Below are 15,645 nucleotides of genomic sequence, written 5' to 3' on the forward strand. Positions count from 1 at the left end.
AAACTAGTCATACATTCTGTCGTTGTGTTACTTATGGATGGGCCCCGAATCCCACTTTGAGAACCAATGCTATAAAGAACAGTTGCGTTTTGGCTCGTGGCCTTCATCAGGGTCAGTTTAGGCCTACAACATATCACAAAGAATACTTACACAGGATACTTATGAAGAGATTTCAATTTGTTTTGAGTTATATCATCAAGTTATCTATGTTTCTCCCAAAGGCACTTGAAGGAAGCATCAGGTAAAAAGAGTTGGTCAGGTGAAGGTGTGCTGCTGCCTGGACTTTAAACACTTTTATTGCTACCACACACAGTTTCTGCCTCCCAAATGAACGCTGACTGAGTTACATACAGAAACGGGTGTGGTTTAACTTTATGAGGAGAAAGGAAAACGAAATCTAACACACCTGAGTGTCACCTGTCAAAGTTTTGCCTTGCATGATTACTAACCAGGTCATTTAGTTATTTCATCAGATTCAGTTGACACATGGGTTGTGATCTTCAGCACAGTATACGATCACATTTCCAATCTTGAATTTTGTTTTTTATCCATGCAGGTAATACGTTGATAAGGCTCTAATAAGGAAACAGCACACCGAGAGAAGAAAAATGGCTGCGCCAAGGTAAAGTTTGAATCTTTAAGCTGCTGCTGCTGCAAGGAAAATGAGGGAAAGGCCTTAAGTAACAAAAGTGTAAAAAAGACCTAAACTCCAAAACTCAAGAAAAAATATTTGGTAATGCTTTATGTTACAGGTCCTTACATTTTTCCCAAATGTTCCTAGAAAAATTCTATGTAATTTGCAGGTATGTAACAATTAATTTTAAGGAGTTTTTGCAAAATTGGTGGTGCAATTTGGCTCATAGTTAGTTGGGTTCATATGTTAATTTGCTTGTTTATTAAAAACTCTATAATGAGTGATAGTTTATCATCAATTTCAGTAGCACTTTATTTTACACGTCTCTTTCTTTCCTACAATTTCCAGGAGAATTTTTTCAACAATTTCCTAAAAGTAGCTACTGAGTAAAGGTCATATAATTTGGTAGTACTATATGGGAAATACATGTTGAAGAAAGAATTTGCTAAAATGTATTTCTGTCAGTTCTGTCATAATTTTTAAGTGTATTGAGAATTTCTAAAAACAACTATCCTACATATAAACCTAAATATAATGAGTTAGTTATCATCTCAACCAACTTTCTTCAGTTTTTTCTAAGAATTTGTAGCCAATTTGAGGACAGTTTTCTGCAAAGTGGCCTAAAAATGTACTGTTAAATACTTACAAATTACTCAGGAAATTTCAAAAAAATTAGTATAAAATTAAAGTACCTGTAAAAGAAAGTATTATCAAATAATAATAGCTTGTTAAATATTCTATCAAAATGTTAAATGTTAAAAATCCAATATCAAACCATTTTTTTAAACCCTCAGTGCGCACTCACATGCCTGATCCATATAAGTAGTAAATATAGAAATAAATGTATTTTAAACATTATGTTAAACATTGTTGTATTAATCATCAATATAAATTCACCACACAGTTTAAAATATGTTATTCTGCAAAGAATTATTCCCAAAGAATGTGTAAAATGATGGCAAAAATGAAGTTTTCTGAAGCATTGACCTCATTTGCTTCAGTGAGTTAGTGTGAAACCATGTGTGCTCTGGCGACATCTGCTGGTCTGTTTGTGTAAATGCAACAGCAAACAAAAACAGTTCTACACCCTGAACAGGACCTTTTCACAGCTGACATCTTGATTTGTCACAGTAGGAAAAGCACAGGCATTACAGATGTTACTGATATCATTGATGCCCCAGTAAGGCGTGACTGTGACAATACCAGGATCTTGACACTGCATTTATATTCAATTTAGCCATCATTAATTTTACTATTTAAACATATGCCTTTTCTACTCAGACATGTCAAAATGTCCTCAGTGAAAAAAGCCTATTATTATGCAAATCAGTGGTGCCAACCTTTTGACTTGTGACCCTTAAAACAAAGAAATCTCTACTTGTGACCCTTCATCACTGGTTGAAAATGTCTATTAATTATGATTCTTTTGTTTAATCTGAATTATTTTATTGAGGTTTGTGCACGGCAATTTCTGTAACTTTATGAAACAAATAAGCCGACATTCTCATACACTTGACACCATTGTATGTCAGCTGTGGAAGTGAGAAAGGAGTCAAGGTTTGAATTTCTCTCTGTTTTTCTCCTTTTTCACAACAACTACTTTTGTCACTTTTCATGTGAACAGTCAAGTGACAGTCTGCTTTTTTACTCCACCTTTTGAATGAAGCTGTTTGGAAACAGCTATAAACATATTTGTCACAAGAACCAGTTCTGACTGACCATAAATTGACCTTTACAAATGCTAACTGCAGCTGAGTGTCATAAATGTGTACAGTACATTTTAGAACAACATATAATGATGACATCAGCATGACACTGAGACTCAGCAGTTGACAACCAATGTTATCAGTGTAAATCATAAACATTAGAGGATCCAGTGCAGATCCCTGTGGTACACCCCTTGAGAGTTATACCAATTTTGACATAGGAACATTTTGTTTTATTGTTTTTTACTCTGTTGGAGTCTTTGGACTATACCACTGAGCCGTGTACCCAGGCACTCAGATGTCTGTCGTGAGGTGATAGTTAAGGCTTTGGTTTAAAAAAATTTTCAGGTAATTTTCAACAGTTCTGAATATATTTTGTCAGCAAATGCAGAACTGTAGATTCTGCCAGATCTTTCTCCTGTACTGGCACAGAGCAAATATGGAGGGTTTTGGTTTACTCCAACAATCCTGTTGAATGTTTGAATTTATTTTGAAATCTCACACACTGGATGTTGTTTTATCTTACAGAGAGGAACTACAGGAGGCCTTGTTCAAGTACACCACAGATACCCTTATCTGCATTGACACAGTGAGAGGCTTCTGTGAGAAGATCTCTAAATGGATGCTTGGGAGGGAAACAGAGTTAAACATGATTATGGACATTAAAGACAGAGCTGACAAAATCGACCTGAGCATCAGCCAAGTTAAACAGTCAAAGAAGAGAGGCAAGGCTTTTCTGGAATATATGAAGAGCAAGGTGACCCACGTGACTGCAGACAGCAGGCGTGAAAAGCTGGAGCAGGAGCTGGCTGCTGTGTTGAAGGACACTCTGGGAGGCCTGGAAAAGCTCAACTGCTTCCTGGATGCAGTGGAGAGGCTGGCGGTTACCTCACTGCATGTGTTTAATGAGGAGAACCGGGTGTCGCATCTGCCCCAAGAGATCAGCCCTGACACTGTTCAGGTTGTCATCATTGCTGCACGGCTGGTCTACCCACTCCTCCTCCAGTTTAAAACAGATGCAAAGGCCTTCTTCCTTCCCAAACTCCAGAATGTGGAAGTGCTCGCATATCAGTTGGACAAATACATCCAGACCACCCAGAAGATCTGTGACAAGTTAGAGAAAAGGTAAACTGACAGTTCATTTTCAACAGCACATTCTGTTCTTAAAAATAATATACAGATTTGGGAAAGAAACAATATCTATTGTAGAAAGTAAGTGGAACTGTTTCTTTCACAGCTGTTTCAGTGAGTTTTCCCTGAAGATGGCTATGAATACTGTGGTAGACCTCGATGTGAATATGTCTGAAGATGACATACGAAGGATGCTTTGTCACATTAATCAGCTTGAGGAAATCAGGTAAGCAATGCTCCTGTGTTTGACCCACAGTATAGAAAGATGGGCATAGCGAGGTGTGATGTCACCTATTGGTTTGCATTGGAGCCAGTTTGAAGCCCTGTCGCAACACTGAATGGTGCACACTTGGGTTAACACTAGCACAATTTAGTTAAAGTAGCTAACAGGGCAGGTATCGTAATCAAGTAACATTAAACTTACTGAAATATTGCGACAATAGTTCGACTGAGTGTGAATCCTGGAGCTGGGAGAGCAGCAGGTGAGCCAAATGTCATCATCTGTCAAACAACGCCCACACAGCAGACACCAAAGCTAGGCTCCTATATCTCTTCAAATCTTGTTAACGGAGCAATAATTTCCAAAATGACTGCCAGCACATTTATAAAAAGGTCTGAATCAAGCAATTATAATGACTTTGATGAAAACAATGATTGACTCTGTATTTCTACAGAGAAGTTGACACTTCTTGAATGGGAGTCAAATGGAGCCAGCATTTAACGGCCATCACTGGCTTTGCACCGCATGTGCTTCCACATTGGCTTAAGCCTCAAGCCGATGAAGTTGTAGTTTGTTTTGTCTCCAAATATTATGTTAGCACGGTTGTGCACAGTGTCTGTAGTTACAGCAGTCTGAGTTAGTCTTATCAAGTGGATATCTACATTTACAGTCTTTTTAGCATCAAATTCCCACTGAGATAAACTTTTGTTTTTGCATATAAGAAGGCTTGTGGATTTTCACTTACATTGTAAGTGCATTATGAAGGGGTCTTCTAATGGCCAGTATGGTCAGGAGAAATGATTATGGCCAGAGAAACCTATTTCAATGTTCATTTGGGCACCTGACTGTTATTTTAAGGGACGTAAAAAATTGTGAACCCGTCCTTTTAAAGCTAATTTTCATTCATTCTTTTGAGACGTGTAATCTTCTTATATATTCTATTTCTTAATTTTTTCTTTTCTCTTCATCAGGATGGACCAGCACTTCCGGATGGTGTTCTTGTTCGAGGAGGAATCATGTCATCACTTCATCAGTGAGTTTGATGAACGACAGCCCAGGATGCTGCAGTTTCTAAATGACCTGGAGGAGAGTGCTGTTCAGCTAGACAGGATGAATAAAGGGGCAAAGATTTCCAGCGTGGCAGGAAGCTCGGTTGGTGCGGTTGGCGGTGTTCTTTCCATCATTGGTTTGGCATTAATTCCTGTAACAGCTGGAGTGTCTCTCGCTCTGACAATGACTGGGGTGGGGCTGGGAATTACCAGTGGAGTTAACAGCGCTGTCACCACAGCCACAGAGATTGGAGTCAACCGCACATATCAAAAGAAAGCCAGTGAAGCCTTCCAGAGCTTCATGGAAGATGTGCAGAGTCTCCAGGATTGTCTGGACGAGGTCACCAACAGGGAAGCAAGTCAGATAGATGTGGCTGTGGGAGTAAGCAAGGTGCTTTGTAAAGTTGGTCTTGTTGGAAAAAGCATAGATTCTGATGCTGCCTCTGCTGTTAAGATGTTGAAAAGTGAGGAGCTGATTGTAGGTGCTGGTAAGGTGGTGGCCCAGGGGGGTAAAGCATTACGTAATGTACCCAGAGTGGCATCAGATATCCCAGATATTGGTCAGGCAGCAGTCAAAGGGCCCCTTGCTCTCACCAAGTCAGCCAGGGCTGGTCTCATTGCACTTAATGCTCTTTTTGTTGGCATGGACATCTTCTTCATCTGTAAAGACAGCATCAGTCTGGCCAAAGGCAACGAGACCGAAGTCTCACAGTTCATCAGAGCCAGAGCTGCACTTTGGAGCTCAGAGATGGAGTCATGGAAGAAAACCCGCGATTCGCTGTGTCAGGGTCTGCTGACATCAGAGAAAAAACAAGTTATCCTGGAGACACCATTTGAGCCAGAGATGGAGATCAAGAAAGATAAAGAAACAGAAATGGAATTTCCATCTGACGAAGTGGATGAAAAAGTGAAAGAAAAACAGTCTTGTGTAATACAGTAGAACCAGCAGTAGTCTCACAAAGTGCTTTTTTGACAACTCTGATTAATGTGAATGAACCATGTATGAAAATTCAGTCTTGCTAATAGCTGGAATTCATTGATCAGTGTTGAACATCATTTAAGTCTTTGAGGAATTCTCAATTAGCTGCATTTCTAATGACATAAACTGATGTATTGAGTGTATGATTTTTGACTGGATTTATATACCTTTTGCCAACTTTGAAGCTTGTTTAAACACATAATGCATAAACACATTTGATATAGAATAGTATGTGAAAAATAAGAAAACTACTTTTAACACAAGAGTTGCCATTTTCTACCATGTCCAATGCTTCAGTGTATGTTTTAATTACAGAGCACACTACTTAGATTAGATTGTAGTAGAATAATGCTAGGTGCCTTTTCTGCTTCATTTATTAGACACCAAGTAGCCAATATAAATGTGTTTTGATGTTTGTTGTTTTTCTTCATACAATGTGGGATATTTTGGTGCGTGCACATCGTGAGGCTCAGCGTCTCACCATTTTTTGTGATATTTACTCAACTTTCTCTGGAGATATAGCATCACTTATGCTGTAGCACTTACTTTCCTGCACTCATCTGTAAATAATACCGTATTTTTGCACTTCTGGTTGGATGCTAACTGCATTTCATTGGCTTTGTACCCGTACTCTGAACAATGACAAAGTTGGATCTAATCTATTGTTTCATTAAACGGAGGCAGTTTTCCAAAGATGTGGTGTCCATGGAGATACCTGCTTTTGTCTTTGCAGTGTCTTATTTTTGTAATGCTTTGATTTTATAATGAAATTATATCACTGTTTTCACTATTTTTACCATCTTGTTATTCTGACTTGAGAAAAGATCTGTATTCAATAAACGTATGTAAATGTAAGACACAGATTGACTTTCTTTCTTCTCTTTGTCTTAAACTTTTAGTCTTGTTTAGTTTAATTTAGTTTGGTAAGTTTTATTACTAAAATACTCTACTCTGACTTGACTTCAACCACTGGACACAAGATGTCTCCTACTTCACTGAAAAGTCCATTATTAGTGTTTGTGCTCTGGAGGCTTCAAGTTTCCACATCACACTTGTGTAAGTTGCATACTGGACCATGATTGGCTGCCAACTGGTTTTGATGTCACTGCTTGTACCAAGGTACCAATCCTGTATTTACATTTTTTATGTACAAGTGAATTCAATTTTTAATTTGAAGTTATAAGATTTGTATCATCAATGGAAACAAATCTTTGCAGACTGACAGGAAGGACAGTTCGCTGAAGAGAACAACTTTAAGTTACAAAACAAGTGGAGTTTTCAGAATATGCATAGAGCCATGCAATTTCAGAGAACCTTTTTACTCTAGTATGCAGACATTGCTATCTATTGAACAAATTGCAACTTGTTTTAGTGACCAGTATTCACATGGGGACTTGACAAATTGACACAGAAAGGCACATAATGAGTTTACACCACAGATCTGTGTCTCAATACTGATGCTCATTTTATGTGGCCAGTTGCAGGACCTACGCCGGAGGTGGGAAGACTTTTCTCATTTGTGTTAACAGACACGTCACTCATAATAATTAATCACTGCAGACCCCTCACACCCTGGACATAACCTGGTCCACCTTCTCCCCTCTGGTAGGCGCTACAGAACACGTATCAACAAAACCACCAGACACAGTTTCTTCCTTCTCGCCGTCACACTGATGAACAGTTAAATCAGTCATCCATCACTGTCAAATATATATTTAAGCAGGCTGTATACACTGTTCACAGACGTGTACACCTGCATATACTGGACATAACTACTTACTATACGTATAAAAAGTAAATTATTTTTCATTCAATGTTTATTTCAGCAGTCTTACACACCTTTACACTACTTATTGACAATCTACAGAAACTGTTAACCTGTATATAGACATGTATGTTGTTGTCCATGTGTTGTTTCTATATGTATATATCTATTTTTTCACCTACTGACTTGTAAATAATAGTCATACATTTATGTTTACATATCTCTGTTCAGCTTGTTGTCCTTGTTTTGACTGTATATCCATGTGTATCTCCTGAACATTGTTGTACATTGAGAGCCACTAGAAACTGGAGTCAAATTCAATGTATACATAGACATACTGTACTTGGTACCTTTTGTGACAACCTACACAAAGTTATATCCTGTCACTCGGCACGTATACAACTTCCTTCACAGTTGTGGTTACAGCTGCAGAGGTCTGATGCTGATTTCCTGTAAGTCTGAAATACAATTTCACATGGTAGTCAAGGTGGCCTAAACCTCCTCAAATAGAAGAAAAGAGGGGAAAAGTCTGTTAATCTTTTTTTGCAGTGATAATTTAAACTAATCAAGCAAAAAGCAACAAAACGTCATACATGTGGTGTAGCAGCGTCCCAATTTCAGACAGCTACCATGTCAAGCTTGCAACTCGTTTTTAAGCAGGATCAAAAGAGATCTGCTGAGCTGACATGACACTACACATGTAGTAAATTAGAAAAAATACATAATCATCTCAGTAATAACACAGTAATACGGGGACAACAATAGGCTAATCTACTCACAATAAACACATTATATAAGGGTCATATCCTATTAATAATAGTGGGATAACAAGGTAAAATCTCTGCATTTTGAAAACAGTAATGATTGTTATATTAAAGGATAAGATAAGGATAAGTGTTTTTCTATATTTTTCTTATTGTCAACAAATGTATTCTGTATTCCTCTGTGCTGTAAACCTCTGCTGTTGTCCAAAAATATAAATACTTGTAAAAGAGCCACACCGCTGCACTTGGTGACATGTTCTTTCACCACGCAGAGTTTGGTCATGTTAGTTTGGGTTAGAAACGGCTCCAAAGACTAATAACAGTGATCATGTTTTCAGTCTAAGCTACTTTTTTTTTTTTTTACCCATGAAACACTTTTACTCAGATACTGTGTAATCATGTAACCATGAACAGAAAGTTCACAGTCATGTGGGTTTTACAAATGTTATTTAGAATTTACAATTTATGAATGAATTCATTTATTTACATTTTTACAAGTGTGAAATATTTAACACATTTTTATGTTTTTGGATGGAAACTGAAGGAAATATGGTAGAAGGCATCACTGTAAGTCTGTTGGTTTCAATAATAAATCTATACCTTAATGTCAGAGTCTGAGTAACTTTCACAGAGGAAGGAAGTATATGGGTGGGGTATTGTTTGTTGGAATGGCTTTGTCTTAAAAAGCTGCTCAACAACTGTATCTCAATAGACACATATTAGTACATAAGAGACGAAGACACTCAGAGGCGACAAATGTCTGCAGAAAGGTAAGTTTTAAATCAGAGCTACTGCTGCCTCTGTGTAGTAATTTCAATATACACTTTATATCCAAATCAACATGTAATTAATATATTTGACATATTTTATATTGTAAACACCAAAACTGTATATTATATTATACTTGGGGTGTGTGCGTGTGTTGGTGGTGGTTATAAATGCAACAAAAACAACAACAAAAAGATATCAACAAAACACATCCACTACAATAAGGTGAATGTATTTGTCTTCACAGGCCTTGGGGTTACATTTTAATCATTTACTTTATATAATTTATGGATGCATACATATAGGGCATTCATATGTGTGTTGTTTTTAATTGATCTGATTGAATTAAAAAATCACTTGTGTATTGTATACTGTAAAAAAAACAATTCTGTCAATCAGAAACATTTGACAATTTTTTTTTTTTTTGTTGCTTTTATTGCATATAAATATCAGATAACTTGCACAATTGATTGTGGAATCTGAAGGAAAAAACACTTCTCTCAGGAAACACCTAAACAGTCTTACTAAACTTAAACCCAGACAACAAAAATCAATAATGGAGCTGGAAGTAAACGGAGTGATTATCACTGACAGTACAGAAATTGCAAATGAATTTAATCATTACTTCATTCAGTCAGTGGAGGAGTTTGCTGAAAATTTTGAACCAGCAAAATTACCACAGGTTATTTTGACAGATTCATCACAATCTTTCTACATTAAGGAGGTTGACCAAGAGAAAGTGGGTAAAATCATCAGTAAACTAAGTAACTCAAAGTCAAAGGATCTGTTTGGGTTGGATACTGTTCTTATCAAAACACACAGCTCCACCCTGATCAAACCTATAACGCATCTGATAAACCTCTCCATCAGAACTAGTAAATTCCCACAAAGCTGAAAAACAGCGATCATGACACCAATTTTTGAGGCTGGAGCACCAGACTAAGTGGGAAATTATCGACCAATTTCGATTAAACCTGTTTTCTCAAGTCTTGGAAAAAATTATTGCAGAGCTGGTTCCACACTGAAAACATCAAGAGCTCACTAGACAAGGGTAATGTAGTGGGAGCTGTGTTTTTAGACCTCAAAAAGGCTTTTGACACTGTGAACCATGACATACTTCTGAACAAACTTTAACCTTTAATTTTTCTGAGCAAGCAATTGGCTGGTTTGCATCATATCTTGACTGTAGAGAGCAACGTGTTAAAATCAATGCAAAGCTATCAGTCCCTTGATGATCTGATCCAACAATATACATAAATGACTTACCAACATGCTGTAAAAGAGCTGGTTGTCAAATGTACGCTGATGATACAATAATTTATGTATCAGCTAAAACTTCTGTTGCAACAGAGATATTAACAAATTAAATGGAGGGTGTATCCCAATGGCTCAAAAACAATCATCTAATGCTGAATCTTAAAAAGACTGTGTCAATGTGTTTCTCTGTGAGAAGGAAAGAAAAAGATAAATTTACAATCACAATAGATCAAGAGGAAATAAAAGAAGTCAGTGATTTTAAATTTTTAGGTGTCATTTTGGATTCCCAACTCAAACTTGATAAACATGTTAAAAAGCTATGCAAGACTGTAAAGACAAATTTGAACTATTTTAGAACAATTTTTGAACAACCTCACCCCAGCTGTACTTTGTCCATATGTAACAAATTTAAACACCAATAGAATTGCCAAAAGGGGATCAGAAAATGGCAACTGGAGGGTGGCATAGTGCAAAACCACTTTCAGTCAGTCATCTTTTTCAGTAAAAGGGATACATCTTTGGAATGCCTTTCCAACAGAAATAAAAATACAAAGTGATCTGAAAATGTTTAATGAAAAGGTGAAACATTGGCTGAAACAAAACCAAATCTGTGATCATTGATCAATGATCATGCACTTGTGCATGCACACATGCACATTGACATGTACACACAGATAGAGGAACAGATACATACAGATAAAGATACATGCATACTGATACAGACTATGCATGTATGTACACAGACACACACCTATAAATATTATGCACATAAATACATCATTGCCATGAATTAGGGAAAATACACACATGCACACATACATAACACATGTAAATTGATTGTTATGTGATGTAAATATTGTCATTATTGAGAATGTCACTATTTATTATGAGCTCTATTTAACTAATGTATTTCTGGTAATGATATGTAATGACTATCTTCACCATAGCAACGGTCGTTGAGGATCATGGGTAGGCTAATGTAGTCGCTTCCGCTTTTCGCTTGGTTTCTTTCTTTTCTTCTCCATTTCGTTTTCCTCTGCTCCATCCTATTCTTCAAAACTTTCTAATGAGTAAGCTTTGACAGCTTTGCTCTTTAATATTGCTATAGTTACAGGTTGGGTAGCGGATGAATTTAGAATGGTGATTAAACTTGAGCCGAGCTACGTTTGCATTAAACGGTTTTAACGCACACCTGCTGGTCAATCAGAAAAGAGTATTGACCCAGACCATGATATAATAAAGCATATCTTTTATTATTGAAAAAGGAGGTTCTGCCAGGTCTTTCTCCAAACTATCATTAGTTTACACACATGTTGTTTTGTCTTACAGAGGGAACCTGCAGAAGGCCTTGTGCCGGTACACCAAAGATACCTTCAGTTATATTAACAAGCTAATTGAATTCAGTGAGAAGCTTCCTGAATGGATAAATGAAAGGAAGACAGAGTTGAAGAAGGTGATAGATATCAAAGACAGAGGTGACAGTAAAAAGCGTGAAAAACTGGAGCAGGAGCTTGCTGCTGTGTTGGAAGACACTCTGGGAGGTCTCAAGAAGCTTGACTGCTTCCTGGATGCAGTGGAGAGGCTGGCGGTCACCTCGCTGCATGTGTTTAATGAGGAGAACTGGGTGTTACATCTGCCCCAAGAGATCAGACTTGGCAGTGTTCAGGATGTCATCAATGCTGCTCGGCTGGTCTGCCCACTCCTCCTCAACTTTAAAAGAGATGCAAAGGCCTTCTTCCTTCCCAAACTTCAGAATGTGAAAATGCTGGAATATCAGTTGAACAGATACATCCAGACCACCCAGGAGATCTGTGACAAGTTAAAGGAAAGGTAAAATTTTTCATAAACTTTGTTCATGAAATGCTACAATCCAAGCCTAAAAATGATTAATTGAGAACTTAGGAACATTTAATAAATGAAACAACATAGTTTCTATAAATTAATGGTATAGTCATATAATTCACAGCTCTTTCAGTGAGTTTCCCCTGAAGACAAATATGGAAACCGTGGTAGATCTTGATTTGTCTGAAGATGACATACAAGAGAAGCTTTGTCACATCAAGCAGCTTAATAAAATCAGGTAAGCATGAAGTGATAAAATATTACCTCATTGCAGTTGTACAAAGTTGTGTATTTCTGAAATGTAGTTGACACTTTCAATAGTAGAGACAGTTTGAGCTTTGTTTGGTGTTTCAGCTATTTAAAGACATGTTGTATAGAACAGATGTTTACAAAATTATTGGGCATCCAAAAGCACAAATATCCTGTAGAGGTTTGAGTGATCTAAAAATAGTCAAAAAAAGTTGTCTTTAGAATGCAATACTGAAAGGTTCAAGTACATCTAATCAGTATTATGTCAGTGTACTGTAGTGTAGTTTTCAATAGACTTTACAGACAACTACTTCTCACTGTGTCAAAGATTAAAATCAAATCAAATCAAGTTTATTTATAAAGCGCATTTAAAAACGACCAGAGTTGACCAAAGTGCTGTACAATAAAATGACAAAAGTAAATTAAAACAACATAACAAGGTTACAGCAATATGACATAACAATACTATCCCATACACATACACAAATAAATAAGTAATAGTAAAACATAAAGCTTTAAAGACACTCAAAGGCCCAAGAAAACTTGTGTCTTAAGGTTAGCCTTAAAAGTGTCTACAGAAGGGGAACAATTAATTGCAAAAGGTAAAGTGTTCCAAAGTTTTGAGATGGCTATGGCAAACACACGTCGCCCTTACCCCGCAGCCTCGAGGTTCAGTGTGTTGCGACACATAGTGAGGAGGAGCCAGGGATTGACCCACCTACCCTATGATTAGTAACTAAAATATGGCAGGTATATCCAACTGGTGGTATAAAACTGGACATGTAAGTTTCTGGAGACAGTTTCGGTTGAGGTGGAAAAGAGACAGGAAGGCCTTCTTTGACAATAAAAAGGATTTCTAAGTTAGTCAGTTCATTAAGCCCAGATTCTGAATTTTGTTCTCTGCAGATTTTATGACTTCCTATAACTTCCTATGGTTTATGTTAAATAAATGTGGAAAACATGTACCAAATCCCGAGTGGTTTTCATACTGTATTTTTAAATATCATGTTATACATAACAATGTCTCCTGTTTTTTTTCTTTCTTCTTTTCTTAATTTTATCTTTTCTCTTGATCAGGATGGACCAGCACTTCCGGATGGTGTTCTTGTTTGAGGAGGAATCACGTTGTCACTTCATCAAAGAGTTTGATGAACGACAGCCCAGGATGCTGAAGTTTCTACACGACCTGGAGGAGAGTGCTGATCAGCTAGACAGGATGAATAAGGGGGCAAAGATCTCCAGTGTGACAGGAAGCTCAGTGGGGCTGATTGGAGGCATTTTTTCCCTTGCTGGTTTGGCATTAATGCCTGTAACAGCTGGAGTGTCCTTCCCTCTGACAATGACTGGGGTGGGGCTGGGAGTTACCAGAGGAGTCAACAGTGCTGTCACCAGATTCACAAAGATTGGAGTCAACCACACATATAAAAAGAAAGCCAGAGAAGCCTTACAGAGCTTAATGAAGGATGTGCAGAGTCTCCAGGATTGTCTTGAGGAGATGTCCAGTCAAAGAGTCACCAACATGAAAGTAAGAAAGAAATATATGGCTATGGGAGAAGCTGAGGTGTTTTTGACAGTTTGTGGTGCTGGAAAAGGTACTCAGTCATTTGCTGATGCTGCCTCTGCTATGAGGATGTTGGAGAGCGAAGACCTGATTGCAAAGGCTAGTGAGGTGGTGGCCCAGGAAGGTAAAATGTTAGGTGACGTGCCCAATGTAGTGTCAGATATCCCAGATGTTGGTGAGGCAGCAGTCAACGGGCCCCTTGCTCTGTCTGATGCAGTCAGGGCTGGTTCCATTGCACTCAATGCTCTTTTCATTGTCAAAGACATCTACACCATCATTAAAGGCAGCATCAGTCTGGCCAAAGGCAGCAAGACCGAATTCTTACAGTTCATCAGAGCCAGAGCTGCACTTTGTAGTTCAGAGATGGACTCGTGGCAGAAGATCCGCGGTTCGCTGCGTAAGGGTCTGATGAAATCAGAGAGAAGACGAGCTATCCTGGACAAGCCATTTAAGCTGAAGATGGAGATCAAGAAATATGAAAAACAGAAATGGAATTTCCATCTGATGAAGTGGATGAAAAAGTGAAAGAAAAACAGTTTTGTGTACAGTAGAACCAGCAGTAGTCTCACAATGTGCTTCTTTGACAACTCTTATTGATGTGAATGAACCATGTATGAAAATTCAGTCTTTCTAATAGCAGGAAATCACTGATCAAAAATAAGTGTTTTGATGTTTGTTGTTTTTCTTTATACAATGTGGGATATTGTGGTGCATGCACATTGTGAGGCTCAGCGTCTCACCATTTTTTGTTTTAACGTATGCTGTAGTACTTACTTTCCTGCACTCATCTGTAAATAATACTGTATTTTTGCACTTCTGGTTGGATGCTAACTGCATTTGATTGGCTTTGTACCCGTACTCTGAACAATGACAAAGTTGGATCTAATCTATTGTTTCATAAAACGGAAGTAGTTCTCCAAAGATGTGGTGTCCATGGAGATACCTGCTTTTGTCTTTGCAGTATCTTATTTTTGTAATGCTTTGATTTTATAATGAAACTATATCACTGGTTTCGCTACCTTTACTGTCTTGTTATTCTGACTTGAGAAAAGTTCTGTATTCAATAAATGCATGTAAATGTAAGACACAGATTAACTTTCTTTCTTCTCTTTGTCTTAAACCTTTAGTCTTGTTTAGTTTAGTTTGGTAAGTTTTATTTGTATTCTAGAAAATTGAGTGGACACTAATTTTAAAGAAGAAATTTTGAAATACTCTTCTTTGACTTGACTTCAACCACTGGAAGCAAGATGTCTCCTACTTCACTGTAAAGTCCATTCTCAGTGTTTGTGCTCTGGAGGCTTCAAGTTTCCACATCACACTTGTGTAAGTTGCATACTGGACCGTGATTGGCTGCTAACTGGTTTTGATGTCACAAATCATGCTCAAGGTACCAATTCTGTATTTACATTTTGTATTAGTGAATTCAATTTTTAATTTGAAGTTATAAGATTTGTATCAACAATGGAAACAAATCTTTGCAGACTGACTGCAAAGACAGTTTGCTGAAGAGAACAACTTTAGGTTACAAAACAAGTGGAGTTTTCAGAATATGCATAGAGCCATGCAATTTCAGAGAACGTTTTTTACTCTGGTATGCAGACTTTGCTATCTGTTGAACAAATAGCAACTTGTTTTAGTGACCGGTATTCACATGGGGACTTGACAAATTGACACAGAAAGGCACATAATGAGTCTACACCACAGATCTGTGTCTCAAAAC

At 37.5% G+C, this 15,645-nt stretch overlaps 1 protein-coding gene across 1 annotated transcript; it reads left to right on the forward strand.

Moving 5' to 3' along the window:
• The first annotated feature begins 565 nt into the window (after nucleotides 1-565).
• Nucleotides 566-14,450, forward strand: LOC122966995 (apolipoprotein L6-like). Its single transcript, XM_044331346.1, has 4 exons — nucleotides 566-622; nucleotides 11,603-12,103; nucleotides 12,225-12,353; nucleotides 13,442-14,450. The coding sequence occupies exons 1-4, from the start codon at nucleotides 609-611 to the stop codon at nucleotides 14,448-14,450; spliced, it is 1,653 nt and encodes a 550-aa protein (XP_044187281.1). The 5' UTR covers nucleotides 566-608.
• Nucleotides 14,451-15,645: the final 1,195 nt, after the last annotated feature.

The sequence above is a fragment of the Thunnus albacares genome, chromosome 17, assembly GCF_914725855.1.
Source record: "Thunnus albacares chromosome 17, fThuAlb1.1, whole genome shotgun sequence".
NCBI lineage: Eukaryota > Metazoa > Chordata > Actinopteri > Scombriformes > Scombridae > Thunnus > Thunnus albacares.

What these genes read in the sequence shown, in the direction of transcription:
- LOC122966995 (XM_044331346.1), top strand. An exon ending in TGTGACAAGTTAAAGGAAAG is followed by an intron (nt 12,104 to 12,224) that starts GTAAAATTTTTC and finishes TTAATGGTATAG; the next exon opens with TCATATAATTCACAGCTCTT. An exon ending in AAGCAGCTTAATAAAATCAG is followed by an intron (nt 12,354 to 13,441) that starts GTAAGCATGAAG and finishes TCTCTTGATCAG; the next exon opens with GATGGACCAGCACTTCCGGA.